Here is a 23,637-nt window from a genome sequence, read left to right on the forward strand (position 1 = left end):
TGACTGGGCATGTATAGCGCGGGATTTTGCTTGTAATGGCAGCTTGAGCGTATTGACAGTCCCAGCCAAAACATGTCAAAGGTTAAGAGATCTCCCCAATTGCAAGTGGGAAGCCAAAAGCACCTTTTTTTTTTTTTTTTCATGCGCTCAATGGGGCCATCGGTTGATACTTGCATAGCAGAACACACTGAAGAAGGGCCCTTCACTCGCCAATGCCACTAAAGAGCAAACAGCTAATTGGACTCCAGTGTTTCTTCTTTTGATATCATTTAAAAGACTTGCATTTGGGCCCGTTAGCTTGTGGACTCTCAGGAAGAAAAATGCCATAAGCCATAAACCGCGACCTCAAGGACACTTCTCTCTTACTTATGCACTTCAAGAAACATGTTTTTAGAGTTATAATTACCCTCATACCACACTTGAAAAAAAAAAGGATTAATAGAAGAATAGGCTTCATAGAGACGTAAAATGAACATAATAGCCCAATTTAGATGACATTTGTTATCTGCTGGCGGTCAAGAAAAATACTACTATGAAAAAAAAAAAAAGTATGAAATAAAAACAAATTAAAATACAACTCAATACCACATTGATTGCACCCGAAGTGCGTTTCTTATGTTCAGGCTGTCATTTTTTTCCTCATGGTCGCCGTCTCAAAGACAGCATGCTGCAAATGTAAACAAGATATTGGGTTCATTTGGAAAATTTGCCTAATATTGTCTTGATTTAAATCCAGAGCACAATATTATTATTTTTTCTTTTTACAAATTTGTGCCAGTGTGATTGTATGATTGTGCTATTATTTTTTTACATTACAATTTTTAATCAGATTAATCACATTTTAGAATGTTGATTAATCACGATTAATCGCTTAATTAAAAAGGCTTTTCTATCAACATTTTTGCCCTCCGAATTTTGAAAAGCACCTGTTATGTGTTAATTTAATTTAAATAAAAAAAAATTTGATCCACTGTGCACTCTCATCCTCCTCTTTTTCTAATCAATTAATTACTTGTATAATTTAAAATGGAAAAAAATACCCCAATAGTTTGAAATGAACAAATATTTTGAATGTCATACATAAACATTTATTAAATGTTTTACCTTAGTGCATGTAGTTATGTTTATTGCTTAAACACAACCTGTGCTACGTTTAACGTATCCATCCGTTATCAAGCTATAGGATCACCTGCGCCAGATATGTGATATATATATATATATATATATATATATATATTAGGGGTGTGAATTGCCTAGTACCTGGCGATTCGATTCGTATCACGATTCATAGGTCACGATTCAATACCGATTAATCCTGATACGAATCTATAAATTGATTATTGCGATTTTTTAAAACTCAAATTTAGAAAATACTAATCAGTAAACTTGTACATGTACACTGTAAGATTTGTATGAAAATGTATTTAATTATCTGAAAATTCAGGCTTATAAGTGAGCCACTGCATTTAACAAACAGGTTGCAGTCCGTTTCATGTTTGAACAGCACTGAAATAAAATATTAAGGCTTAATGTTCCATTAATATAATATTCTTCCATGATTAATGTGTGAATCCAAACCTTAAGTAAGACGTTTTGTTGAATATTCACGTAAAAAATGTAATGTTTAAAAATTGATTCGGCCGCATATTGAATTAATTCGAGAATTGAGCGCTGTAATATTGCCGAATCGATTTTTTCAAACACCCCTAATATATATATATATATGATCAAAAATAAATACATAAATAAAAAAGGATACAAAAATATAAATCAATAATTAATTAAATAAAACCAAGAATTAAACCACACTTGAAAACAGAATATAAATGTACTTCACTGAGATTTTTCCGTCACGTGTTGAAGTTTGACGTCAAGGAGCGAATGCTAAATTGAAATTATGACAAATATGCTCGCAACGCTCCTGCTGCGTGTGGGACGTCCAAGCGGCAATTACTGCTGGCAGCACTTTCAGGCACCAGCGGTTTTCATTGGCCTGGACTAATCCCCCATTAATCCTTGCAGCGCTCCAATCGCCAGCCGGGCCTCAGCTAATTGCTTACAAGTCACTCGCACGCTCCAGGTGCCACCAGAGCACACCCGGTGTTTGTAAACACAGCTCGTAAAGAAAAAAAAAAAAGGGAAAGAAAAGAGGAGTGCTGCCATCAAAGTGTAAAGTGAGAGGATCAGAGGCTGCGGAGGAATGATGAGGGTGCAGCTGGACGACTACCTGGATGGACTAATGGGGCAGTCCCTGGTCGCATGCAGCTGGAGCTGGCAGAGACCAAAGACACTCAACAGGAACTTCACGTGTTTGTTTACTTTGTCTTTTTTGCTTTGGACTCTTTGTACTCGGTGGTGTCTGCGGGATGATCTCACCCGGCAGACATGACACACTGAAAACGTCAACATGCATCGTGATGGGAGAAGCACATTCTTTTCTATAATATTATTTTGTCCGCCTAACTTTATTTCCACATTTTGTGGTAGTAAAATACAGACTTTTCACTCACAATAATAAGAAAATTATAACGATAGGTCCCGACTGATTAATCGGACAATATTAGATTTTTTAAAATTGGGCAAAATTGGCCTTTTTTTTCTGCATGTCTTAATTATTCTAAGGCGTTAAAGTAGCCAAAAAATATGGTGTTTTATTCATTATAGATTTTTTGGACGATTATTTGGTTATTGGTCTGTTATTAGCCTAAAAAAAACATCCATATCAGTCAGGCCCTAATTATAACTATGATTTTATCACCTAATAAATTATTCTTTCAAAATAACCACTTTTTCTTTCTTAGCTCATTCACTCCCAGACATTTCCACTGAAGCAACCCCCTTCGCTCCCGGCTGTTTTACTGGATTTCGACAGATTTTGCAAGGCCCACAGAATATTGTGTTTTATTGCTATAAAAATATTTCTATTTCTCATAAATGTGTTGTTTTTTTCCCAAATCTGCAAGTTTATTTCTCGTAAATTTGTGAATTTTTCCTTGCAAATTTGCCACTTTATAATGTCACAAAACTGCAAGTTTATTTTTTGTAAATTTGTGAGTTTTTTTCTCGCAATAATTTATAATGTCAAGAATCTGTGGGTTTATTTCTCCGACATATTTTTTCTCGCGCAAATTTGCCACTTTCAAATGTCATAAAGCTGCGAGTTTATTTCTTGAAAATTTGTGAGTTTTTCCTTGCAAATTTGCCGCTTTATAATGTCATAAATATTTGCGTTTTTTTTCTCATAAATTGGTGATTTTTTTTATATTACCCCTCTAAATATACGTGGCTCTAATACGTGTTGTACAAAATTATTGGTTGTATAATTTTTTTTAAAAAGGACCGTTATCATATGTATACATACAATATATAGACATTGACTATTTAGGAAAATCATATAAAAATATTATGTGCATAATAATTTTGATTTTTTTTTGCAAGCTGTGTAACAATAAACAATTGTTTGTTTGTAATCAATAGATGGTTCAGTGATGAGTACAAGCGTAACAGCAGCTGCCGTGTTAAAACAACTTCCATACTCCAATTTGTGCATTCAGTGGTGGTACGAATGCAAGCGTGACAGGCTGTCTGTCTCTGCATTGCGATTTGACTGGCGACCAGTCAGCTGGGATAGGCGGTATCAGTAAATGGATGGACAGATGAATGAATAGAATGAGAATAAAATACACAAAAATCACTACGACAGCTAGTTAAGCCACATGCTGCTTCACCAAGTCTAACAACATTATGTGATTAAATGGAGCAGCCTTTTCTGGTAAATTTCCATTTCAGGTGTGGACATTTTTTATTATTATTATTTTTTTTTACGACCCAAAGCTGTTTTTTATGACTCTTTCATTTCCTGGCTGTCTGTCCAAACGGCACCTATATTTAGCGCCGATTGAAATTTAAGTGACACAATTTCATCTTTCCATCGCTTCTTTTCTTTTCTTTCTTTTTTTAATGAGTGTGAAAACTATAATCACGCGCGAGAGCTGCCACATCCGGGTGCTCTTGTGTGCAAATAAAGCGGAGGGAAAAGTTTTCATTCAGTAATTAGCTCTCAGCCTTTTTTGCATGCAGACAAAAGCCAGATCAAGCGTGAGCCACATGGGACTCGTTTGCAAGCCGGTGCCCAGAGGAAACAATTAAGCCTGCAAACTTGCCAGCTTATTCTCGGCGTTAGCAGGAGCACTCGAAGCAGATGCAGTTTTTTTTTTTTTTTTTTTTTTTTTTTTTTTGTGGCCGTCTGTAAACAACTGTGGGCATCGTCGGGAGCAAGGCTTTAACAACCCCCCCCCCCCCCCCCCACCACGCCCCAAACAATTCCACAAGAATGACCCCGGTTCCGCAATATGATCTAATTCAACGTGTGTTGTATAAAAGCTTTGTGTCTGTGTGCTTTCTCTCTTGTATTGGCCACAGAGCATCTGGCATCCCATTGATTGAGCGGCTTTTGATGAGGATCACACACATACGCACAAAAAAGAAGCTAACTGCGACTCTTGTTCTCTCTTTTATTTTCCAGGTCTGATGGAAATCCGATCTGTCAGTGTGGGAGTTGTTGCCATCAAGTCTGTCAGCACTGGGCTGTACTTAGCTATGTCCAAGAAAGGCACGCTCTTCGGATCGGTGAGTATACAACCTGGCTGCCAACCTTTGGGGGAGGGGGGGTCAATCTCGGGGGACATCCGAGATTTGTCTTAATTAGGGTGTTGGTGCATTCTAAAAAATGTAGACCTTAATTATGCTTAAAAAATGACACTTGGTCTCATGAATCTCAAACATCTGAAAGTGGAAGTCAACCTTAAAATTTTCTTGACAATAGTTATATGTGACTTCACATCACATTTATCCATCTCATGGGGCGGCCATTTTGCCACTTGCCGTCGATTGAAGATGACATCAATGTTGCCCAGGCAACGACCAATCACAGCTCTCCTGCTTTCTGAAGCTGAGCTGTGATTGGTGGTTACCTTCTTTTCTTTTCTTTTTTTGCCCCGCCCACCAGCCCCCAAACACCATTTGATCAAAGTAGCTTTAAAACAATCTTACATTTCATTATCCCAAAATAAGGGCCTTAAATCCCTACAAATAAAAAACTTAAACCTTAAATCCCCCCCACCCCCGTTCAAAGGTCTTCAAAAGGCCACAGACTCAATAAAAAGCTTTTCACAAATTTGTAAATAGTCTGCACTCATGATAAAGAAGACTTTGGATGATAAAAAGAAGGCATCTATTTGGGGCGCTTTTTTTTCTTTCTTTTCTCACGAGACAAAGTAACCAGAGAGGAGGCTACAATTTTAGGAAATGCGCTATACTATGGAAATGTTGCATATACGTTTTCATGCAAGGAAGGAGGATGCATTTGGAGTGGGGTGTTTACTTTCTGTATTTTGGTAGACCAATACGGCTGATCAGGTCATGAAAGAGTGACTCGTCATTCTGAGTGAGAGTCGTTAGCGGTCACATTTAACGAAGGACAGACCTTGAATTTGATCAAAGTAGCCTCAAAAAGGTCTTACATTTTATGATCCAAAATGAAGGCCTTAAATCCCTAAAAATGAAACTTAAGCCTTAAATCCGCCATTCAAAGGTCTTAAAAAGGTCACAGACTCAATAAAAAAGAGTTTTGTTTGTTAAGCTTTTTTAAAGTAGTAGACAAATCTGTAATCAGCCCGAACTGATTATTTTGTATGGGGAAAAAAAGGGAAGCATTTGGAAGCATTTTATTTGGGGCGTGTCCTTCACATATTGAAGTGGACAGCATCCACAATTTGACACGGGGGAAATAAGTAGTCGTCTTTTTGGGGTACGACGGTTACTTATTGAAGTTGGCCATGATGGGGTGCATCTATTTAGGGTGTGGCATTAATTCATGAAAGTAGACCACGCACTTCATTTGGGAAGGACGTCCCGTTTGAGCAGAGGGCACTATTAGACCCCCCCCCCCCCCAAAAAAAAAAAGATTAAACACATCTATTACTTTATTTATATTTTTGAAAAATTACCTTAAGAGAGCGGCTCCCAGGTTTACTGAAGGAGAGGCATTTAACTCATTCACTGCCATTGACGCCTCATTTTTAATAATCTTTTTTTATTTTTTTTTCGTTTGAGTGAAGTCACGTGATTAGTTACAATTAATTTTAATCACCTGACGCCCCTAATTTTTTAAATAATCTTTTCTTCTTCTTTTTATTTAATTTTATTTTTTAAGAAAATATTTTTTTAAAGATTATTAAAACATTTGGGGCGTCAGGCGATTAGAATTTGTAATCGTAATTAATCGCATGATTTCACTAGTTAACTCACGATTGATCACAAATTTTATATCTGTTCTAAATGTACAATAAAAAAAATTCTAGGTTTTCATGCTCTTGTTAACAAAAGTGGGGAAAAATGTTAAACTAATAGAAATAGTACAAATGAATTTTTGACGTTTATACCATGGGCAGTGAATGAATTAAAAAGAAAAACAAAAGATTATTAAAAATTAGGGGTGTCAGGCGATTAGAATTTGTAATCGTAATTAATCGCATGATTTCACTAGTTAACTCACGATTAATCACAAATTTTATATCTGTTCTAAAAAAATTCTAGGTTTTCATACTCTTGTTAACAAAAGTGGGGAAAAATGTTAAACTAATAGAAATAGTTTAAATTAATTTTTGACGTCTATAGCCGTCAATGGCAGTGAATGAGTTAATTTGATCCAATTGCTTTTTAAAATGTCTTGATTGTGTCTTGGCTAAAGCTGCAGCTCGCGTTAGCTTCACCATGCGGTCACTGTGTTCCTGTCCATCACCTGGGCCAGAGCAGCTCGTTTTACTGTCAAAATACATAGCGGACACAAGAAAGCTAAGCAATGACAAAGAGCCACCTGGCTCCTTTTAAAAGTCTTTGCGTGCCATCCCTCTTTTTTTGTGTGCGTACTGCACATCAAGCTTTTAAATGTATTCCCGCCTCTTTGTTTAAGATCAGACCTGAGGCGTGCGGTCTACGTCCGCCAAAAACGAGACACGCAATCAGTCAGCGACCAAAGCGATAAGGATCACCTTCAACTGGCTACAAAGTGAAGCCGCAATAACATCCCGTCGCACTTGTAGCATCTGCGCATTATCAACTCAGAGCGCCTCATATACAAGAGAAGGTCGTATTATCTGATAAGGAGCTCTAAGCAGCCATGGAAGAGTGGCTATGCTTTGCTTGCATTGCCTTCACATATCTGTTCATCTTCACGCAAAACTGACAAACTGCCGCGTCGGGTCAGCGCTGGTTCAGTTTCACCCGAATCCAAAACTAGCTAAAAATCTCTACAAGTGTCATCACTTACAAAAAGAAACTTTAAACATCATTTCCGTGTGTAGGCCTACTTCCAAATGGCGTAGGTATTAAACAGTTGCCTGGTTTCAAAAAAATAAGTAAAGAGAGAAATGTTTTTGAGAAAAAAAAAGTTGTAATCTTATGAAAATAAAGTAAGGGTGTCAAAATGAGTGTGTTCATTTAAAGTTCCTTTAATGCCGCTCATTTTTTTTTAACTCTGACTGCCAGACGTTTTCAAAAACGGGTTGTCGCCAGTGCCAGCCGATTTAAGCATTTTGAGTGATCTTTCAAGGTCCACAGAAAATGTTGTGTTTGGACTATGGAAACACACATACTACCAAATGAAAGATTGGACTTTCAAGTCAAGTTTGTTTCTACCTTATTCCGTTCTTCAGTAATCAACAATAGAAAATGATTACTTTCACCGAAATTCTCTCTTTTGAAACAAAAAACGGAGAAAAAGAGCTTTTTGTGAAACGATGTTATTTCATGCACTCTAGTGAATTGTACACTTCTTTTTGTCCATGAATGATGCCACAAACACCTAAATAGTGCTTTACTTCTGTAAAACGCTTTCACCAACAATGAAAAAGTGTTTTTTGATTGCAAAATGCGTTTATTTCCATTCAACAGTGTAACAATTTGACAAAACAATTTCGCAAACTATTTACAAATGTGTCCAACTGTGGTACTACTTACAATTATGTGGATGTTTCAAATACAGTTTTTCCTTTTGTAACGCTCTCCTGCGTGCAAGGAGACGCCAGGACTCGCACAACAGTTTACTTTCACTTTCACATTGGTCCGTTTTGCGTGCAAACGTTACACTTTCTTGACGGCCTTTTTTTCCGGGGAATAAAAAGCAAGTAGCAGACTGTACACACTTCCTCCGATGAATATGCATTGGACTCGGGGCACTCTCCGTCGTCCGATCGAACGTCCGCCTGTGCGTGCTCTGTTGCGCTCCGCGTTACGACACCGTAATAGCCGCCGCGTCAGCGGTTCCAATTTCACCGTCAAGCTCGGATTCACCTTCATCATCATCGAGGATGATCACCGTCGTCATCAATGTACTATTTTAGCGTTGATCGATGCCTTTCGTCTTGTAAGTGTAGAGCTGCTTGCAAACGCTCGCCATTGCCCGTTCCCTCCTCCATCTAGCTCCATCTAGCGTCTTCTACTGCCGCGTCAATGCTTTCCAACCACGGAGTCACCATCATCTTCATCATCGATGATGATGATCGTCATCAACAATGTGCTTTTTTAGCGATGCTTTTGGTCTTTGAAAAAAAACGGCTCTGGCGTTAGCTCCTCGCGACCGGCCGCCATTTTTCCTTTGTTTTCCATTCTGATCTCCTGCTCAACGCTCTAGCTCCGCCTCTACTGACGCCCACCCGATCTTGTCAAAAGAGAGTCATCGTTGCCCTCTAGGGGCCAAAAATAGTCATTAGGCTCACGAGACCTGCTTAAAAATTTCAGGAGAGCTCCGCAAGCCTTCCCAGCACCCGTTTCAAAAAAAAAAAAAAAAAAATGGGAGGACGTCTTTTAACGTCTTTGGCGCTCCTCCGTAGGTTTTTGCAGAACGTCATTTAACGTCTTTGGCAGTAAAAGAGTTAACGTGTGATTAATGACCGCCCCCTTACTTGGAAAGCCTGCACTGGGGGAATTCCAGTCACAACTCAGCAGGCACGTCCATGTCAAAATTTCGCGGTGATAAATTTAATAACAATGCATATATTTGTGGGGACTGGGGTCAATTTGTATTTTACAATTTTAAAAATGTGCAGAAAAGTTACTTCATGTTAAAGATGAGATAGCTCTTAATATGAAAAGAAAAATGCACAGAGCTGTCACCAACATCTTGCAATTGCAATTATGCCATCTAGTGGCAGAAAAATGGCCTCTACCCAAATCAATATCACACTCGTATACAGTACAGTATATTTTTAATTTTAATTAAATTTTATGAATTTTTATGAAATTACTGTATCAATGAGTAAAAGATGCAGCCATATTTCTATTAGTTTAACATTTGTTCCACTTTTATATTTACAAGCTTATGAAAACGTAGAAAAAAGAATTTACTGTACATTTAGAACAGGTATGAAATTTTAATTGTGAGTTAACTATTGAAGCCATGCGAATAATTACACAATCGCCTGACACCTCTAAAATAGTTATATTTTGCCAAGATAAATTCACAAATTTAATGAGAGAAAGTCATATTTAAAAAAATAAATGTCAAAAATGTAAATTTTATTCTTCTCATATTATGCTTTTATTTATTCTCTTATTTGTATTTTATCATTTAAAAGGTTTTTTTTTTTTTTACAAATGTCACAAAAATCTGTGGGAGCTAGTATAGAGCCTTGTTGAACACCACCCATTATGACATTCATGCTATTAAGTGTATAATGTAAAATTATACGTTTTTAACGAAGAAACATTGCTCTTCAAATGCGATCCTGCTGCTGATTTACTAAATGTAATTCTTCCGTTACACCTGACAAATTCTTCTTCTTATTATTATTTTCTTTAAGGAGTGGCTTTGTTTTTATGTGTTTTAGATCGTGTATTAAGAGTAAAAGCTCAACCAGGGACAGGGGTTGTAAATTAGCAATTGCTAAACTCTGTATGCTCAACATCAGCTGCTAGCTCGGTTTAGCGTCTATGTCTGATTGCATTGTCCCTGTTAAATAAACGAATCAAATGACATGAAATGAAATACAGACGTTATCCCCGTCAAGTCATCCAAGGGTTTCTGTCGTCCTTCCAGGTCAAGTACAACCCAAGCTGCAAGTTCAAGGAGCGCATCGAGGAGAACGGCTACAACACGTACGCCTCGCTACGCTGGAAGCACGGCGGCAGGCAGATGTTCGTCTCGCTCAACGGGCGGGGGAAGCCGCGACGCGGCCACAAAGCCAGGCGAAGACACCCGTCCACTCACTTCCTGCCCATGCTGCCCTCCTAGCTCGGCTTTGCGAGCGGCGGCGCGGACATCGTCGTCACCACCCCCCGCCCTTATCTCAATCTACCCACGTGTCACATATATGTACATTTGATCAGATTTGTAACGTTTATTTCTAGAGCTAGTTTGTGCTTTTAAGTTATTTTCCTCATGTTGAAAAGACTTTGACAGTAGAGTGGTGAGTAGAGTGAGAGACCTTGCTCAGCCGCGTACGACGAGTGTGAGTCGGCAGGATTTCCTATCGCGAAAAACTGATCTCAGTCAAGATGATTACGAAGAAGTCTCAACGCTGCCTTGGATACCGGACTACTTAAGAGACCTCGAACCCAAAAAAGCATCTCGTCACATAGATGAACGACTCGCCGCTTTTAGATGACTTGTATGTTGTGTGCATGCACGCCTCCAGTGTTTCCACTGCGTCTCTAATGTGTGCTCCTTCACTTGGTAATGTAAAGTCAACTAACCTGTTTCCATATTCGCCATTGCCGACATTACGTAGAGGCTGTAGGTGCGCCCGATGCGACGTAGCAGCTGCAGTTCCGTTCATGCATTTTTTTTGTACACTTAATAAATGGTTCTTGCTAACATTTTTCTCCACAACAAGGCTAATAAAACATTTAATATATTCAAGATAGTTTTTTTAGTATTTAACCGTGTTATTGTCTAGTCTTGTTCAGATCATTCAGAATGATACGATGGAACCACAAAGGTTGAACCATTCCGGCAACAATTTCTGATTTTGAACCCGTTTTTAATTGAAAATATGTTGTTTCTATGTACAGTATTAAGTACAAATTCTTGTTATGGAACGAGGAAGCCCAGTACAAACTATATTATACGAGACATGAGTCACCTCATGATCACAAAATTGACGACAGTTACTTGAATAGGACATAAAACAATAAACTTGGGTGGAGAATCACATGCTGCTTCACCAGAGAGTGCCTAGTTCCACTTTATTAGTACCAGGTACACTATTTAAAATAATCAAATTGGTAGCATCGGTCGACCTCCGATTTCAACCTTGTTTTTCACCAGGGTCATTGGTTTACATCCCATAATATGCAGTTTTGAGTTCACAATTCTGTAATAAATTTGTTTGTGCAGCAGTGCAAGAATATGTGGTCAAAAAAAACATGCTCAGTTTAAACTTGCTGGTTTTCATTGATTGTTTATCTTACAAATATTTACTGTAGCTTTGACTTTACTACTATATTAGCATAATTAGGCTACAGGTAGAAGTCACATTCAGACTTACTACGTACTAATTCCGAGTTTAGGACCGGGAGTTTGTCTTATACCAAGGACTGCCTGTATTTACATTTTAGTGTCTACAGTAACTGCCGCCATCATAAAAGTCTGAAGTGACTTTTTCATATTCTTTAAATTGGCCACTGTTCACATTAAAACTAAAAAAAATTTCAGGGCTACTACAACTGAGATAGTTTGATGGAAATTGCAGCATCAGGAGTACATTAATTGCTGGTATACATTTCTGCCAGTCTATAAATATCTAAAGGGCAGACGAAGACAATTATTTTTAGCATCATCCATCTGTATAGTAATATATGGGTCAAATTTGGTAGCAAATGGACAAAAAAATTCTAGCACCTTTTCATTTCTGAAAGGGCTGTGGAAAAGGCTAAAATGACCCCAAAATGACCGCTTCAAATCAAAATGGCTGACTTCCTGTGTACAGGTGACTTGAAATACAAGTTTGTCAATTCCTGCCTGCCCAAAAATCAATAAAACATTTTTCTAATGTGTTTTAATATGAAGAATAGCACTAATGATACATACAATGAAAAACATACATTAATGGCATATATCAAATAGAGTGTAAATAATTAAACAGTTAGCATTAGCATTAAGCTAGCAGACTAAAAGGCTAAGCTATGCGTTTCATGTTTAGCTTGACAGCAAATTTCAACTATTGACCCAACGTTCACCTAAACTTTTTTTTTTTTTTTTAAATGTTCACCTAACGTAGGAAACAGCAGTCAAGCAAAAAATAAAAAATAAAACATGGAACAACGGCTCAAGCCACCACTATATCCCCCGCGGTGAACGATGGGTTCATCATATTGGTCAAATTGAGAAATGTACAAGCTCAGGGACATTGTACGTTTGGAGGTTCCACTGTATTGTGAAAGGTGACAATAGCGTTTAAACCTTTGTGCCTACTCACTGACAGTTAAGTGTTTGTAACATCTCCATTGGAGCCCTCCGCCATAATCCCCCCTCCTCATCGCCGTCATCATCATCATAATCATGACAAGAACCCCAGTGGGGGCGGCGCTTATGATCGGCGCGGGGGGACATCAAGGTCATTTAGACACAGGCGAGCGCTCCAGTGGCACAGGAGGCCACTCTGTCTTTTCAGCCAACAGAAAGGAGAGTCGGCCGTTGGGAGGGTGAATAAAGGCCAAGCTTTCAGCGCGTCTTTATGCGAGACCACTGCGACGGGGGACACGTCTGGTCAGGAGGGCGTCGCATCATCGCACTGTACTTCAACCCGGCGGCAGGCAGATAGCAGCATGGGGGGTCCGCTGCTACGTTTGTATTCAGCTGTTCCTCTTTGCATTGGACGGATAACTACTGTTGATTTGTGGTACGGTGCTACTCACAACATTGACCACAATACGCCCCCTGGAAGTGGCCGCAATACAAAATTTCCCACAATTATATTGGAAATCATTTGATATCACTCTTCTAAACACATTTTACAATAAATACATAAAACAAAGAAAACACTTTGCGTATTAAATATAGCCAAATAATTGCCTAAAATAGGGCCCCGCTAGCTTAACGCGGATGCTAGTTAGCATCTTTTGCGTTGGGTGACCAGATGTCCCTTCTCAGGTCCCTTTTTTTTTGCCATGTGTATGTCAATCGCACAGTTGTCATAGTGATTCATACCATAAACCAATTAAAAGGGAATTTAACTGTTCAATTCCTTCTTATTTACTTCCAAATTCACGTTTGCGTTCCAGTTTGCATCCACATCTAGTCTGTAGCAGGCAATTGGCATTGATCAGAACTAGAAATACTTCCTGCTTTCGCATCTAAGAATCATGGGACATGTAGTCTTACTAGCCACTGCGGTCGCCACTCGCCGGTCGGACAACGCAAGCTGAACAAGTTATTTGAAGTTCAAAAGATATACAAAAGGAATTTTCTGCCACTACATTTTTCTTTTCAAATTTAGAGCAATTAGCATTTGGAAAATGAAGCGACTCGTGGATTCTAGGCCATTTTGTTCATTGTAAATTACAGCTAGTGACCAGTCCCACAAATATTTTTTTTTTTTTTTTAAATCACATTTATTATTGGTAAATTGGGTTATAGTGACTCCTTTGTACAATGTTGCATTTAAAATAAAGCAGGAACAACAATGTTTTTACATCAATTGTATTTAAGTTTTTAATGCCTCCAGACATTGCATTCGATGCTTTTTAAATGCTATGTAAGGCCTTAAATTCCGCCAAATCAATTTAATGACTTTCAATCCTTTTTAATGATTGGCAGAATCCCTGTTTAAGGCGTTGGACTGTGTATGTTTGCAAGGGAAGCGAACGAGCAGGTGCATCCTCTTATGTGACATACTGGCACTGAACACTAAAACAGAGTCTTGGTAGACTGGCCTACTCATCAGTGTCAAAGTGTCATCCAATACCAAAAGGGTGGGCTGTCATTATAATCATTGCTTGGAGAAGAACAGGCCCTGATCAAAAGTGCACAGCATTGAGGGAGGCGCAAAATCAACATGGAAGGTCCCAAAAGGAGAAGGGCGAAAGGATGGAAAGGACATCGGGAAGACGATGTGAAAAACACGAGTGTCTGGGCTGTGTTTGATCAGACTTGAAGTGTCAAGGGAGATCAGTGGAAACATCTGCAAAGTGCAGCACATTTCATCTCATTAAAAAAAAAAGAAAAAAGAAGGGGCCGTTTGAAATCTTCCAAATGTGTTCTAAAGTCGTAATAGAAGAGGACGCCCCGCAGTCCACGGAGGTCACAAGTCACGCTGCCGCAAAGTGACAACAACGTGTAGCCTCTGGAACCTTTGAAACCCTGTGTGGTCATTTTCTCTCCCAGCGGCTGAAAAGAACTGTGGTGGGTGGGAAAGAAAGAAGGAAAAAAAAAAAAAAAACACGCTGCCCCTCAAACAGCGCTCATAATACCAATCTTATGTATGTAGACGAAAATGGGGGGGAGCAACGGGAGGGGGAAGACGGACGGGCCAGGCACGATTTTTTTTTTTTTTTAAAGCGCTTATTGAATTGCCATTACAGCTCCTGAGACTAATTGTGACTGTTGTGTGTCTCTCGGTGGCCTAGGGGGCTCTGGAGTGGCCCTGTATGCTCTTACCCAGCGGGGTTTTCAGACCGAGTGGCCCTGAAAGAGAAAAGGACCACCGTAGATCAATGGCAAACCTTTCACTCTTTCACGGGCCCCGGCTAATCCTTCTCATTTGTCTGCCATTTGTTGAGGCACATTCACGACTGCCTGAATTTAGGATTAGGCCTTGTTTTGTTACAAAAACAGCCCGACTTATACTGCTGAATGGACCGACCAAAGAGCGGCTGATGGGCCGGGGTGTACGCGAGGTTGCCTTACACATACAGTTCATGCGCGTCTGCGCTAGCATTAGTAACTTAGTAACACTTTTATTAAGCAAACGGGAGCTGGCCGTCATCCCTCGCAAATTTAGGCTGAAGATGCGTCGCAGAGATGATGTCGTGGCACTTTGGGTCTCTGGCATTACAGCTAGCGGCTAATCAGATTAGCATAGGAAAAAAACAAAGCTAAGTGATTGGAGAGTCATTTTAAAGAGATAATCCTTGTTTCTTTGACACGGAACGGAAGAAAATAAAATCATTCCATCCATTTTCTCATTGTAAAGTGGGCCTAAGGCACAGATGTATGTAAGAACATGGACGCACAATTGGCTGAAGGCAGAAGGCCGCCATCTTGTGTTGCCACTGTTACTGACAACTACTGTAATGAGAGGAGCTCAAAGAACTAATGTACGCTTTATCTCAGTATCGTGACTTGCACAAGTTAGATTTGCTGCTCAGTGGATGTTTAACTCTTTGACTGCCAGACGTTTTCAGAAAAGGGATACCCGTCAGTGCCAGCCGATTTAAGCATTTTGACTGATCTTTCAAGGTCCACTGAAAATGTTGTGTTTGGACTATGGAAACACACATACTACCAAATGAAAGATTGAACTCTCATCTTTCATCAGAAAAATTGTTTCTAGCTAATTCCGTTTTTCAGTAATCAACAATAGAAAATGGTTAGTTTCACCCAAATGCTTTGTTTTGAAACAAAAAAAGGAGAAAACAAGCTTTTTATGAAACAATATTATTTCATGCACTCTAGAGAATTTGACACCTTTTTTTTCCCATGAATGATGCCACAAACACCTAAATAGTGCTTTACTTCTGTAAAACACTACCACCAACAATGAAAAAGTGTTTTTTGATAGCAAAATACGTTTATTTACATTCAACAGTGTAACAATTTGACAAAACAATTTCGCAAACTATTTACAAATGTGTGCAACCGTGGTATTATTTACAATTGTGTGGATGTTTCAAATACAGTTTTTCTTTTTGTAACACTCCCCTGCGTGCAAGGAGACGCAGCAGGATTTGCACAACAGATTAGTTTCACTGCGATTGCAGACGCTATACTTTTTTGCTGGCTTTTTTTTCCGGGGAATAGCAAGTATATACTGCAGTGTGTGTTTGGCCATGTTGCCATCAAGTCTACTCTCAGGATCATGATACGGTGACGTTACGGTGGTGTTACGTCTGGCTTCCTCATGTCCTTCAGTTCCTATACCGGGTGGTTGATCCATCTTATCCACTCCATTCATGGTGGCATCGTAGTCCATAACCAGTGTCTTCTCCGTGATCAGACTGTACCCACTCCGCCGATGAATGTGCATTGGACTCGGGGCACTCTTCGTCGTCCGATTGAACGCCCGCCTGAGCGTGCTCGGTTGTGCTCCGCGTTTTCCGGCGTTAGCATCGCTAGCCGGTGAGGCTTTATGACGTGATCATAGCCGCCGCGTCAACGCTTCCAACTTCGAGGTCAACCTCGGAGTCACCATCATCATCATCGTCGTCATCAATGTGCTCTTTAGCATTGGTCGATGCTTTTCGTCTTTGAAAAAAATGCTCAAGCGTGAGCTGCTTGCAACCGGTCGCCATTATGGCTTCCTCTTCTACTGACGCCTACCCAATCTTGTCCAAAGAGAGTCATCGTTGCCATCTAGGGGCCAAAAATAGGCATTATACTAACTAGATCTGCTTGATACTTTCAGCACAGCTGGCCAAGGCTTTCCTCCACCAGTTTCCCAAAAAAAAACTAAAAAACTTGGTAAACGTCTTTTAATGTCTTTGACGCTCCTCCGTAGGATTTTACTCAACGTTATTTAACGTTTTTGGCAGTCAAAGAGTTAAGATGGTTTGCCAACCCGGAAGAAGAAATACGATGAAGGACGACAACAGTCGCGTTAAGTGCTTGTATTTTTGTGTTTGCAAGTTTGTTAATGTAGTAGAGATAATGTTCACAGCAAAAAGTTGAGTGTTAGGACGACTCCTACGAATTTCAACAGTTCTTCCAGGTTTTTATAGGTTCACAATCAAAACAGTTGAATTAACACTTTCTGGTGAACCATTTTACACCGTGCCAGAGTTACTTAAAGGGATACTTGACTTATTGAGCCATTTTCAGCAGTAAAGTTATTTATTGTCTGTTTATTTATTGAACGTTTATTGGTTGAACAACAAGTAGCATAAAAATAAAAGATTTAAAAGAAGAAAGTCCTACCCCTTATTCTTTGTATGTTTTGACTCACTTCATCATTGATACAATAATAGATTAACATATTTTCATTGAAAGAAAAAAAAATGCATAAGCCTGCTCGTGTATACAACTGCACTTTGTACATGAAATTTATGGGCATACACCGTAATACATTTATGAGTCAAATCCTCTTACACTCATACTGATACATCTAAAAAAAAATTACAAAATTACAGAAATTATACCAGATCATGTCTGATTCAAGTCATGGTCTTGAACTTTGCTTTTGAATTTTTTTTTTTAAACTCACACTCAAATTAACACCTTTTACAGAAACACACCTTTGCTTGATATTTGTTCTTGTTATGGAGGTAGAAAGCCTACCGGAACAGCAAAAAATGTATTTAAAGATTAAACAGAGGTACTTTAAATGGTGGCAGGTGTGCTGACTGTTAATAAACACAGGTTAGGGTTAGGTGTGCACACTTGTGCAACTACATGATCGCAGTTGTTTATTCTTACGTCCATTCTTTCATATTTTTTTTTAAAAACAATTTATTTGTACAGGTTATAGCTCAAATGATATGAGTGGTAGGCTACAACTGAAAATTGAACCACTCTGGGGACATTGGACATGTTCCACCGTCCTGGTATGATTTTGATCTCAAAGGATCTCAAGTTAAGCCTAGCGGTCCGACTGTCATTTCACACTCATTTTAACAAGTCAACAAACAAACAGACACAAGAATCAGACTTGAAAGCGCACTTTCATAAAGCCCGAACAAATGGATTCATCACAGCCAAACACCTGCAGAGGAAATTTCCCCGACTGCCGGCCGCAATCCTGTCTGAACCCGCGTTCTGATGCTCCGCTAGCGCCTAGCGGGTTAGCCACGGTGTCTGAAGGCCTGAGACGGCGCTGGAGAGTGGCACACTCGCCATATTTCCCCCGAAGCGCTGCCATGGTATGTCGAAAGAAATTCGTGTGGCGCGGGCCAACGGCACCCCGCGTCGGGGCATTCCCGGGATGCCTGCAACCTCGCCAGACACCGGGTGGGGGGTATGGGGGGGGGGGTTGGTGATGACCGCTGTGTGAGTCGGAAGGGGATGAGAAGAAAAGGGGAGGCTTTGTGCAGGAAATACTATTAGAAGAGCAAGATGTACTATAAAATAAAAACGATTGGCCTTGTTTGAACTTCAAGGGAGACGCAGAAACTCATCTTACTGTCAAACTACAATTACGCCAGCACATAGCCTTGAATAGTGAGCCAAATGCTGCTTCACCCTGTTTTAAGTCAAAGGCATTATTATCTGATCATGTGCAGCCGTCTGTTGCAGTAGATTTCCATGACACCAACTCAAATCCAGGTATTGAGTGCGGTTGGCTCTCAACTTCTGAATTGTTCATGTACGCGCCACGAGTGACGCCAGCGATGGATGTTAGTCACTGACAAACCCCAAAGTCACTGGACTTTGATCAACCGCTATTCCACGACTGTGTGTGTTCTTTCTCAATGCCAGCGAAAGCAGACCAACTCTGCGTTTTGTCAAAATGGCACGATTCTCAGCATTGCACTACTTTCCTCATCAGATATTTTCAGACACATTTTTCAAACAAAACAAGCAAATCTGCTTTCTATTTCCTTACTATTATTGGATTACAGTACATTTGTTGGATTACAGCATTTCTATTGGATTAAAGTATACTGAATACTTACCAAATTAAATATTATACAGTATCTGGAACAAGAACTTCTGAACTGTACTTATAAAGTGATCAAATTCTAACATGCTAACAGTTAGTAAACTAACATATAGTAAAATTGATAAGGATTTTACTTTCACACTAAGGCACACAATTCTTCATATCATTCTGTATTGTGATTTTTTTATTTTTTATTGAGACTTTAACAAATACTAACATGCTTATAATTGCTATTCTAACATGTCAAGGTAGCCAACTGAGTAATAAATGTTAAGGAAGATTGATAAGCGTTTGAAATCTGGCCCTATATTCAGGTACTGCTGTATTTTAAATGGTAATAGATCTAAGAGCAACATGTAGCAATACAAGTTGTGAAACTCATAGGCCCTTTCAACCTCAAAACGATTTCAAATTGTGATACAGATGATCCTTTTAAAGTCTCAAGCCAGAGAAGATACATGGCTGTCATTAATGGCGTATCAGCGCCCTCTAACGGCAATATGACAGACTGCTTTAAAAAAAAAAAAGAACAAATTGCCACTTACTCTGTCGCCCTCTGCAGGACAGTATAGTACTCTATCACTCGCTACAAAACAAGTAATACACACAAATGTTATAGTGGAATAAATTCGATTTGGATCAGCACCAGAAACACCTCCAGTATGTTAGATTTTTTTTTAATGGATAGATGGAGAGGTAATTCCTATTTATTTTTTATTATTTTTTTATATATATATATATAAAAAAAAAGGTAAATCGGGAATGGGACCTTGATGGTTCTAATTCAAATGTGTTGCAGTGTATAACGGCAAATTCAAACAACATCAATTCCAAATACCCGTGGGCCAAATTGTATGCAAGAAGTGTTGCATGATATAGGTTTCAAAACAAACCGTTGGTTGCTGTGCCATCATTGAGCTCAGTGCCCTGCAAGAGGAAATATGCTGAAATGGAAACTTGCTAAAGCTTACTACAAAAACACACCACATAAATTGTACAATTTGGAGTTTGTTGCAGCAAAATTTCCTATAACACTTCAATAAACACAATATATATTTTTTTAGGTCCATCCTGCAGTAGAAAATAAATAACCTTGGCGAGGGAGTCGTTTGCTAAAACACTAAGAGCTGAAGTCTCATGAGATTAATCTGTTTACATGGTTTGAACTTTTAGGACAACTTCCAGATACCAGTGATCCAATTGTGCCTCTGCCTTTACACTTGATGAAGCAGCATGTGGATCATCACCAATGCTTTTTTTTTGTTTTTAAAGTTTTTTTATTTATTAAATTTTTTATATATATACCCAGTTGCACATAGTTAACAAAAAGTTAAACATTTATAGTAAGGAGAAGGTCTTAACAATTTTGTAAAAAATAATCTAATGTTTATCCCTCAATATTGACATTGTGATTTAATATGCAACTATCAAGATCCTTTTTTTAACAAACACAAGCAATAAATATTTTTTTCTGTATTACAATAAACGATATAAGATTTATTATACGTAAATGTTTTGGTCTTGTATGTTAAGCTTACGTGAAAATAAAGACAAATGAACCATAATAAAGACAGTCAATTTGATCCTAAGAGGCAGCTCAATAGTATAAGTTGTAATCAATACGTCCTCTTCTTGCAATACACTAAAGATTATTACAGTTAAAAAGTCTACCACATGACTCTTTTTCTTTTTTTAAATGCTGACAGGTTTCTGGAGGTTTGGTTAAATAAATGTTGCAACCCTGCTATTTTTGTAACTTTGTCGACTTTTCAAAACCTTCACCGGCATGTTGGCAAATGTACTGAAGCAACAACACACCGCAACCCAATTTAGTGCACGTGATAATAGGAACGAGACTAAGAGGAAGATGCGCATTCCAGCAAGTACCATGGCCATCATACTTCTGCTCTTCTTCATTCTAAATGGTCAGATACTTTTATCTTTTTTTGAAGCAAGCTTAATGCTAAACAATAATAAAAGGAGCGTTTTCATGGGGTTTCAGGAGCTGATAGCACTCACATTGTGGGTGGCAGAGACGCGCCGTCGCACTCGCGTCCGTACATGGCCTCGCTGCAGTTTCGAGGACAGCACATCTGCGGCGGCTCGCTGGTCCGAGAGGACTTTGTCCTCACCGCAGCGCACTGCAGGCTACGCCGGTAAGAAGTCGTCATAATGGGTTTGTGTAACTTTGATTTTTTTTTGTTCATCACGTTGTTCATTAAGAACCTTAATTGTGGATGAAATCTGCATTGAATGTGTGCTTTTACAGTGCACTCACAGTGGTGCTGGGAATAGATTCCCTGACAGGTAACGAGTCCACCAAGCAGGTGTTCACGGCCGCCAGAGACATCCCGCATCCCGACTACGACGGCCATGAAAATGACATCATGCTCTTAAAGGTGAGGACAGAGATGTGTTAAATCACTCCCCCTTTTTTGCTTCTGAAAAAAGACATGGCTAGAATCACCCTTTGTCTCTATTTAACCTTTGACCTCTCAGCTCAACGGCAATGCCACACTAACTGAGACAGTGCAGCTGATCGTTCCCAAAAGAGGGCGGCTGGGAAGACGCAGCAGGTGCGTCACGGCCGGCTGGGGCGACATCGGCGATAACGGCACTTTGGCCAACACGCTTCAGGAGGTCAACGTGACCCTGCTGTCGCAACGCGCTTGTCGCCAACGATGGGGGGCGGTCCCCCTCGCCAGGACTATGGTGTGCGGCACCGGGTCGCGCACCTTTCAGGGCTTCTGCTCGGTAAGATCGCCACCGCATGGAACCACGACCATGTCAAAAGCAAAAGTTATCAGACAGATTTTCATAACCAGCATTAAGTGAATACACTCGAATGAACCCACGTAAATCGCATGGGTTACGGGCCATTGCCTGATGCAAATAAAAAAAACATGCTACCCCCAAATTTTTTTATATGAAACTAAATTTAAATAAATTTAAGAAATAAATATAATAGAAATAATATAAAAAAATACTAGATTAAGTACAATTTCAGCAGAATGCTAAAGGGAATGCTAAAGGTTGAATGCTAATAGCTGAATGCTAATGAAATAAATTGAAAGATAAATTATGTGAAAATTACAAAGTATTAATTGTAGTTGAAAGATAATAGAATAAAAAGAACACTTGAACCCAAGAGGCTTAAAGTTTTGAAGCAAGTACCCAAAGTACCCTCCATTCAGTTAGATGGAAAAGTGGAATGAAGTATCAGAGAGCTGGTAACAATGAGATGTTGTATGTATGGAAGTGGGTGAGGAAAGTCGAACTTAGAAAAAGTACAATGTCAGTCCCATTTAAAATGAATGGGGAAAGGTTTATACTTGACATTAAATTGTGCCAATACTGTAAGTAATGTGGAATCAACGATATATTCCCAAGATGACAAGTTAATCGGAAGTATTATGTGGGAGTTGTTTCATGGCAAAAAGTGAGGAGAATGCAATGCTATAATAAGTATAATAATAATAAAAGTCCCAGCATTTCCACAATAATAATATAAAAACAATATAATAATAATAAAGAATTAATTTAAATTTAAAAAAATATTTTAATTGTACCTACACAGTTAACCCCCTACGTCACGGGTCACGTGTTCGCAGTACCACTATTTAGCAGATATTTTTGTGTTCCATTTTACAAATCAATTTTGTACCACTTGCAGTTACTTTAGCTCTAACTCCACTGTAAAATTGAAAAAAGAAGAGCGAAAACAGGAAGTATTTCAAGCTCAGCCTAGTTTTTGTTCAAGCTTAATTCATTGTTAAATCCTCTGCAATCCTGCTTTTTACACCTACAAAAAGTGAAAGCTGTTGCTTCATTTTATAATGACATGTGACATGTTCAGGGTGATTCCGGTGGTCCGCTGATCTGCGACGGTGAGACTGCAGGCGTGGTGTCATTCTCCGGGAGACAATGCGGGAACCCCAGGACCCCCGACGTATACACGCGCGTTTCGTCCTTCACCGACTGGATTGCCAGCGTTTTGAACAGCAATTCGCCAAATGAAAATGTAACTGTGTGACAACATCATCGTGTCCGGTTACACAACTAATGTGTTGAATTGTATAAAGCATGTAAATCAATTATGTCTGAAAATCACTGATTCTGATGTGTAGTATTCTTAGGGATGCTTTAGATTGGCAATTATACAGTTTGAGGCATGCCAAGACTAAACAAAATTCAAAATTCAGAACAGTTTCTCTGATTTTCCTCTCCCTTTTATGCCTGCTTTAACAACTGGTCATTTCAGACAAGACTTTTTTTCTTAATGTATTTTCTTGGGATTAAATAGATATTAGAAAAGTATTGAGTACAAACAAGATCTTTCCTTTCCAACTCCAATTATTGACAATTAAATGTTGAAGGTTAACATGATCAACAGGTGCACACTTTAAAGGTTTGAACCAGATGCCTCTTATACATATAGAAATTCTACCACACTAATTTCCGCATGTTAAAACTGTATATACGTATACATAAATGTATATTTGACATATGGGATAGTATGACATCGTGACTTATGTGCAACTTCTCATAATTATGACAGTATTTTAATACTTGGGAGGTATTCTTCTCATAACTTGGTAACTTGTAATTATGAGTGTATAAGTGTCAGAGACATAAAACACACACCCTAAAAGCATTTTAAAGAAAGATTACAAACACAAATAATATGATTCAATAATGATTTTTTTCTCCTAATAAATGTGACTATTTCATGTTTTTATGAGTGTGCCCTCATCATTTTAGTGGAGAAAATACATACAAAATGACTCCTACACCAATGTTCTTACGTCAAAATGCAAAATACTAC

General features: G+C 38.9%; 2 protein-coding genes across 2 annotated transcripts in view; both read left to right on the forward strand.

Annotated features, from left to right (window-relative positions):
- Positions 1 to 10,872, forward strand: part of fgf22 (fibroblast growth factor 22) — a 36,608-nt gene extending 25,736 nt beyond the window's left edge. The window contains exons 2-3 of the mRNA XM_077583835.1: positions 4,526 to 4,629; positions 10,097 to 10,872. Of these exons, the coding sequence (XP_077439961.1) occupies positions 4,526 to 4,629; positions 10,097 to 10,291 (299 nt within the window). The 3' untranslated portion in view covers positions 10,292 to 10,872. The remainder of the gene's footprint in view (positions 1 to 4,525; positions 4,630 to 10,096) is intronic.
- Positions 10,873 to 20,700: 9,828 nt separating this feature from the next.
- Positions 20,701 to 23,544, forward strand: LOC144062755 (serine protease 57-like). The gene is made up of 5 exons (XM_077584441.1): positions 20,701 to 20,737; positions 20,815 to 20,968; positions 21,082 to 21,211; positions 21,312 to 21,566; positions 22,669 to 23,544. Exons 1-5 carry the CDS (start codon positions 20,701 to 20,703, stop codon positions 22,843 to 22,845), a joined length of 753 nt encoding a protein of 250 aa, XP_077440567.1. The 3' UTR covers positions 22,846 to 23,544.
- The last annotated feature ends 93 nt before the right edge of the window (positions 23,545 to 23,637 follow it).

Source organism: Vanacampus margaritifer, chromosome 13 (genome assembly GCF_051991255.1).
Source record: "Vanacampus margaritifer isolate UIUO_Vmar chromosome 13, RoL_Vmar_1.0, whole genome shotgun sequence".
Taxonomy (NCBI): domain Eukaryota; kingdom Metazoa; phylum Chordata; class Actinopteri; order Syngnathiformes; family Syngnathidae; genus Vanacampus; species Vanacampus margaritifer.

Excerpts from the sequence above, each read along its gene's own strand:
- LOC144062755 (XM_077584441.1), top strand. The coding sequence starts at position 20,701 with ATGGCCATCATACTTCTGCTCTTCTTCATTCTAAATG. Across the intron at positions 20,738-20,814 it reads GCTCTTCTTCATTCTAAATG|GAGCTGATAGCACTCACATT; the intron begins GTCAGATACTTT and ends ATGGGGTTTCAG. Across the intron at positions 21,212-21,311 it reads ATGACATCATGCTCTTAAAG|CTCAACGGCAATGCCACACT; the intron begins GTGAGGACAGAG and ends TTGACCTCTCAG.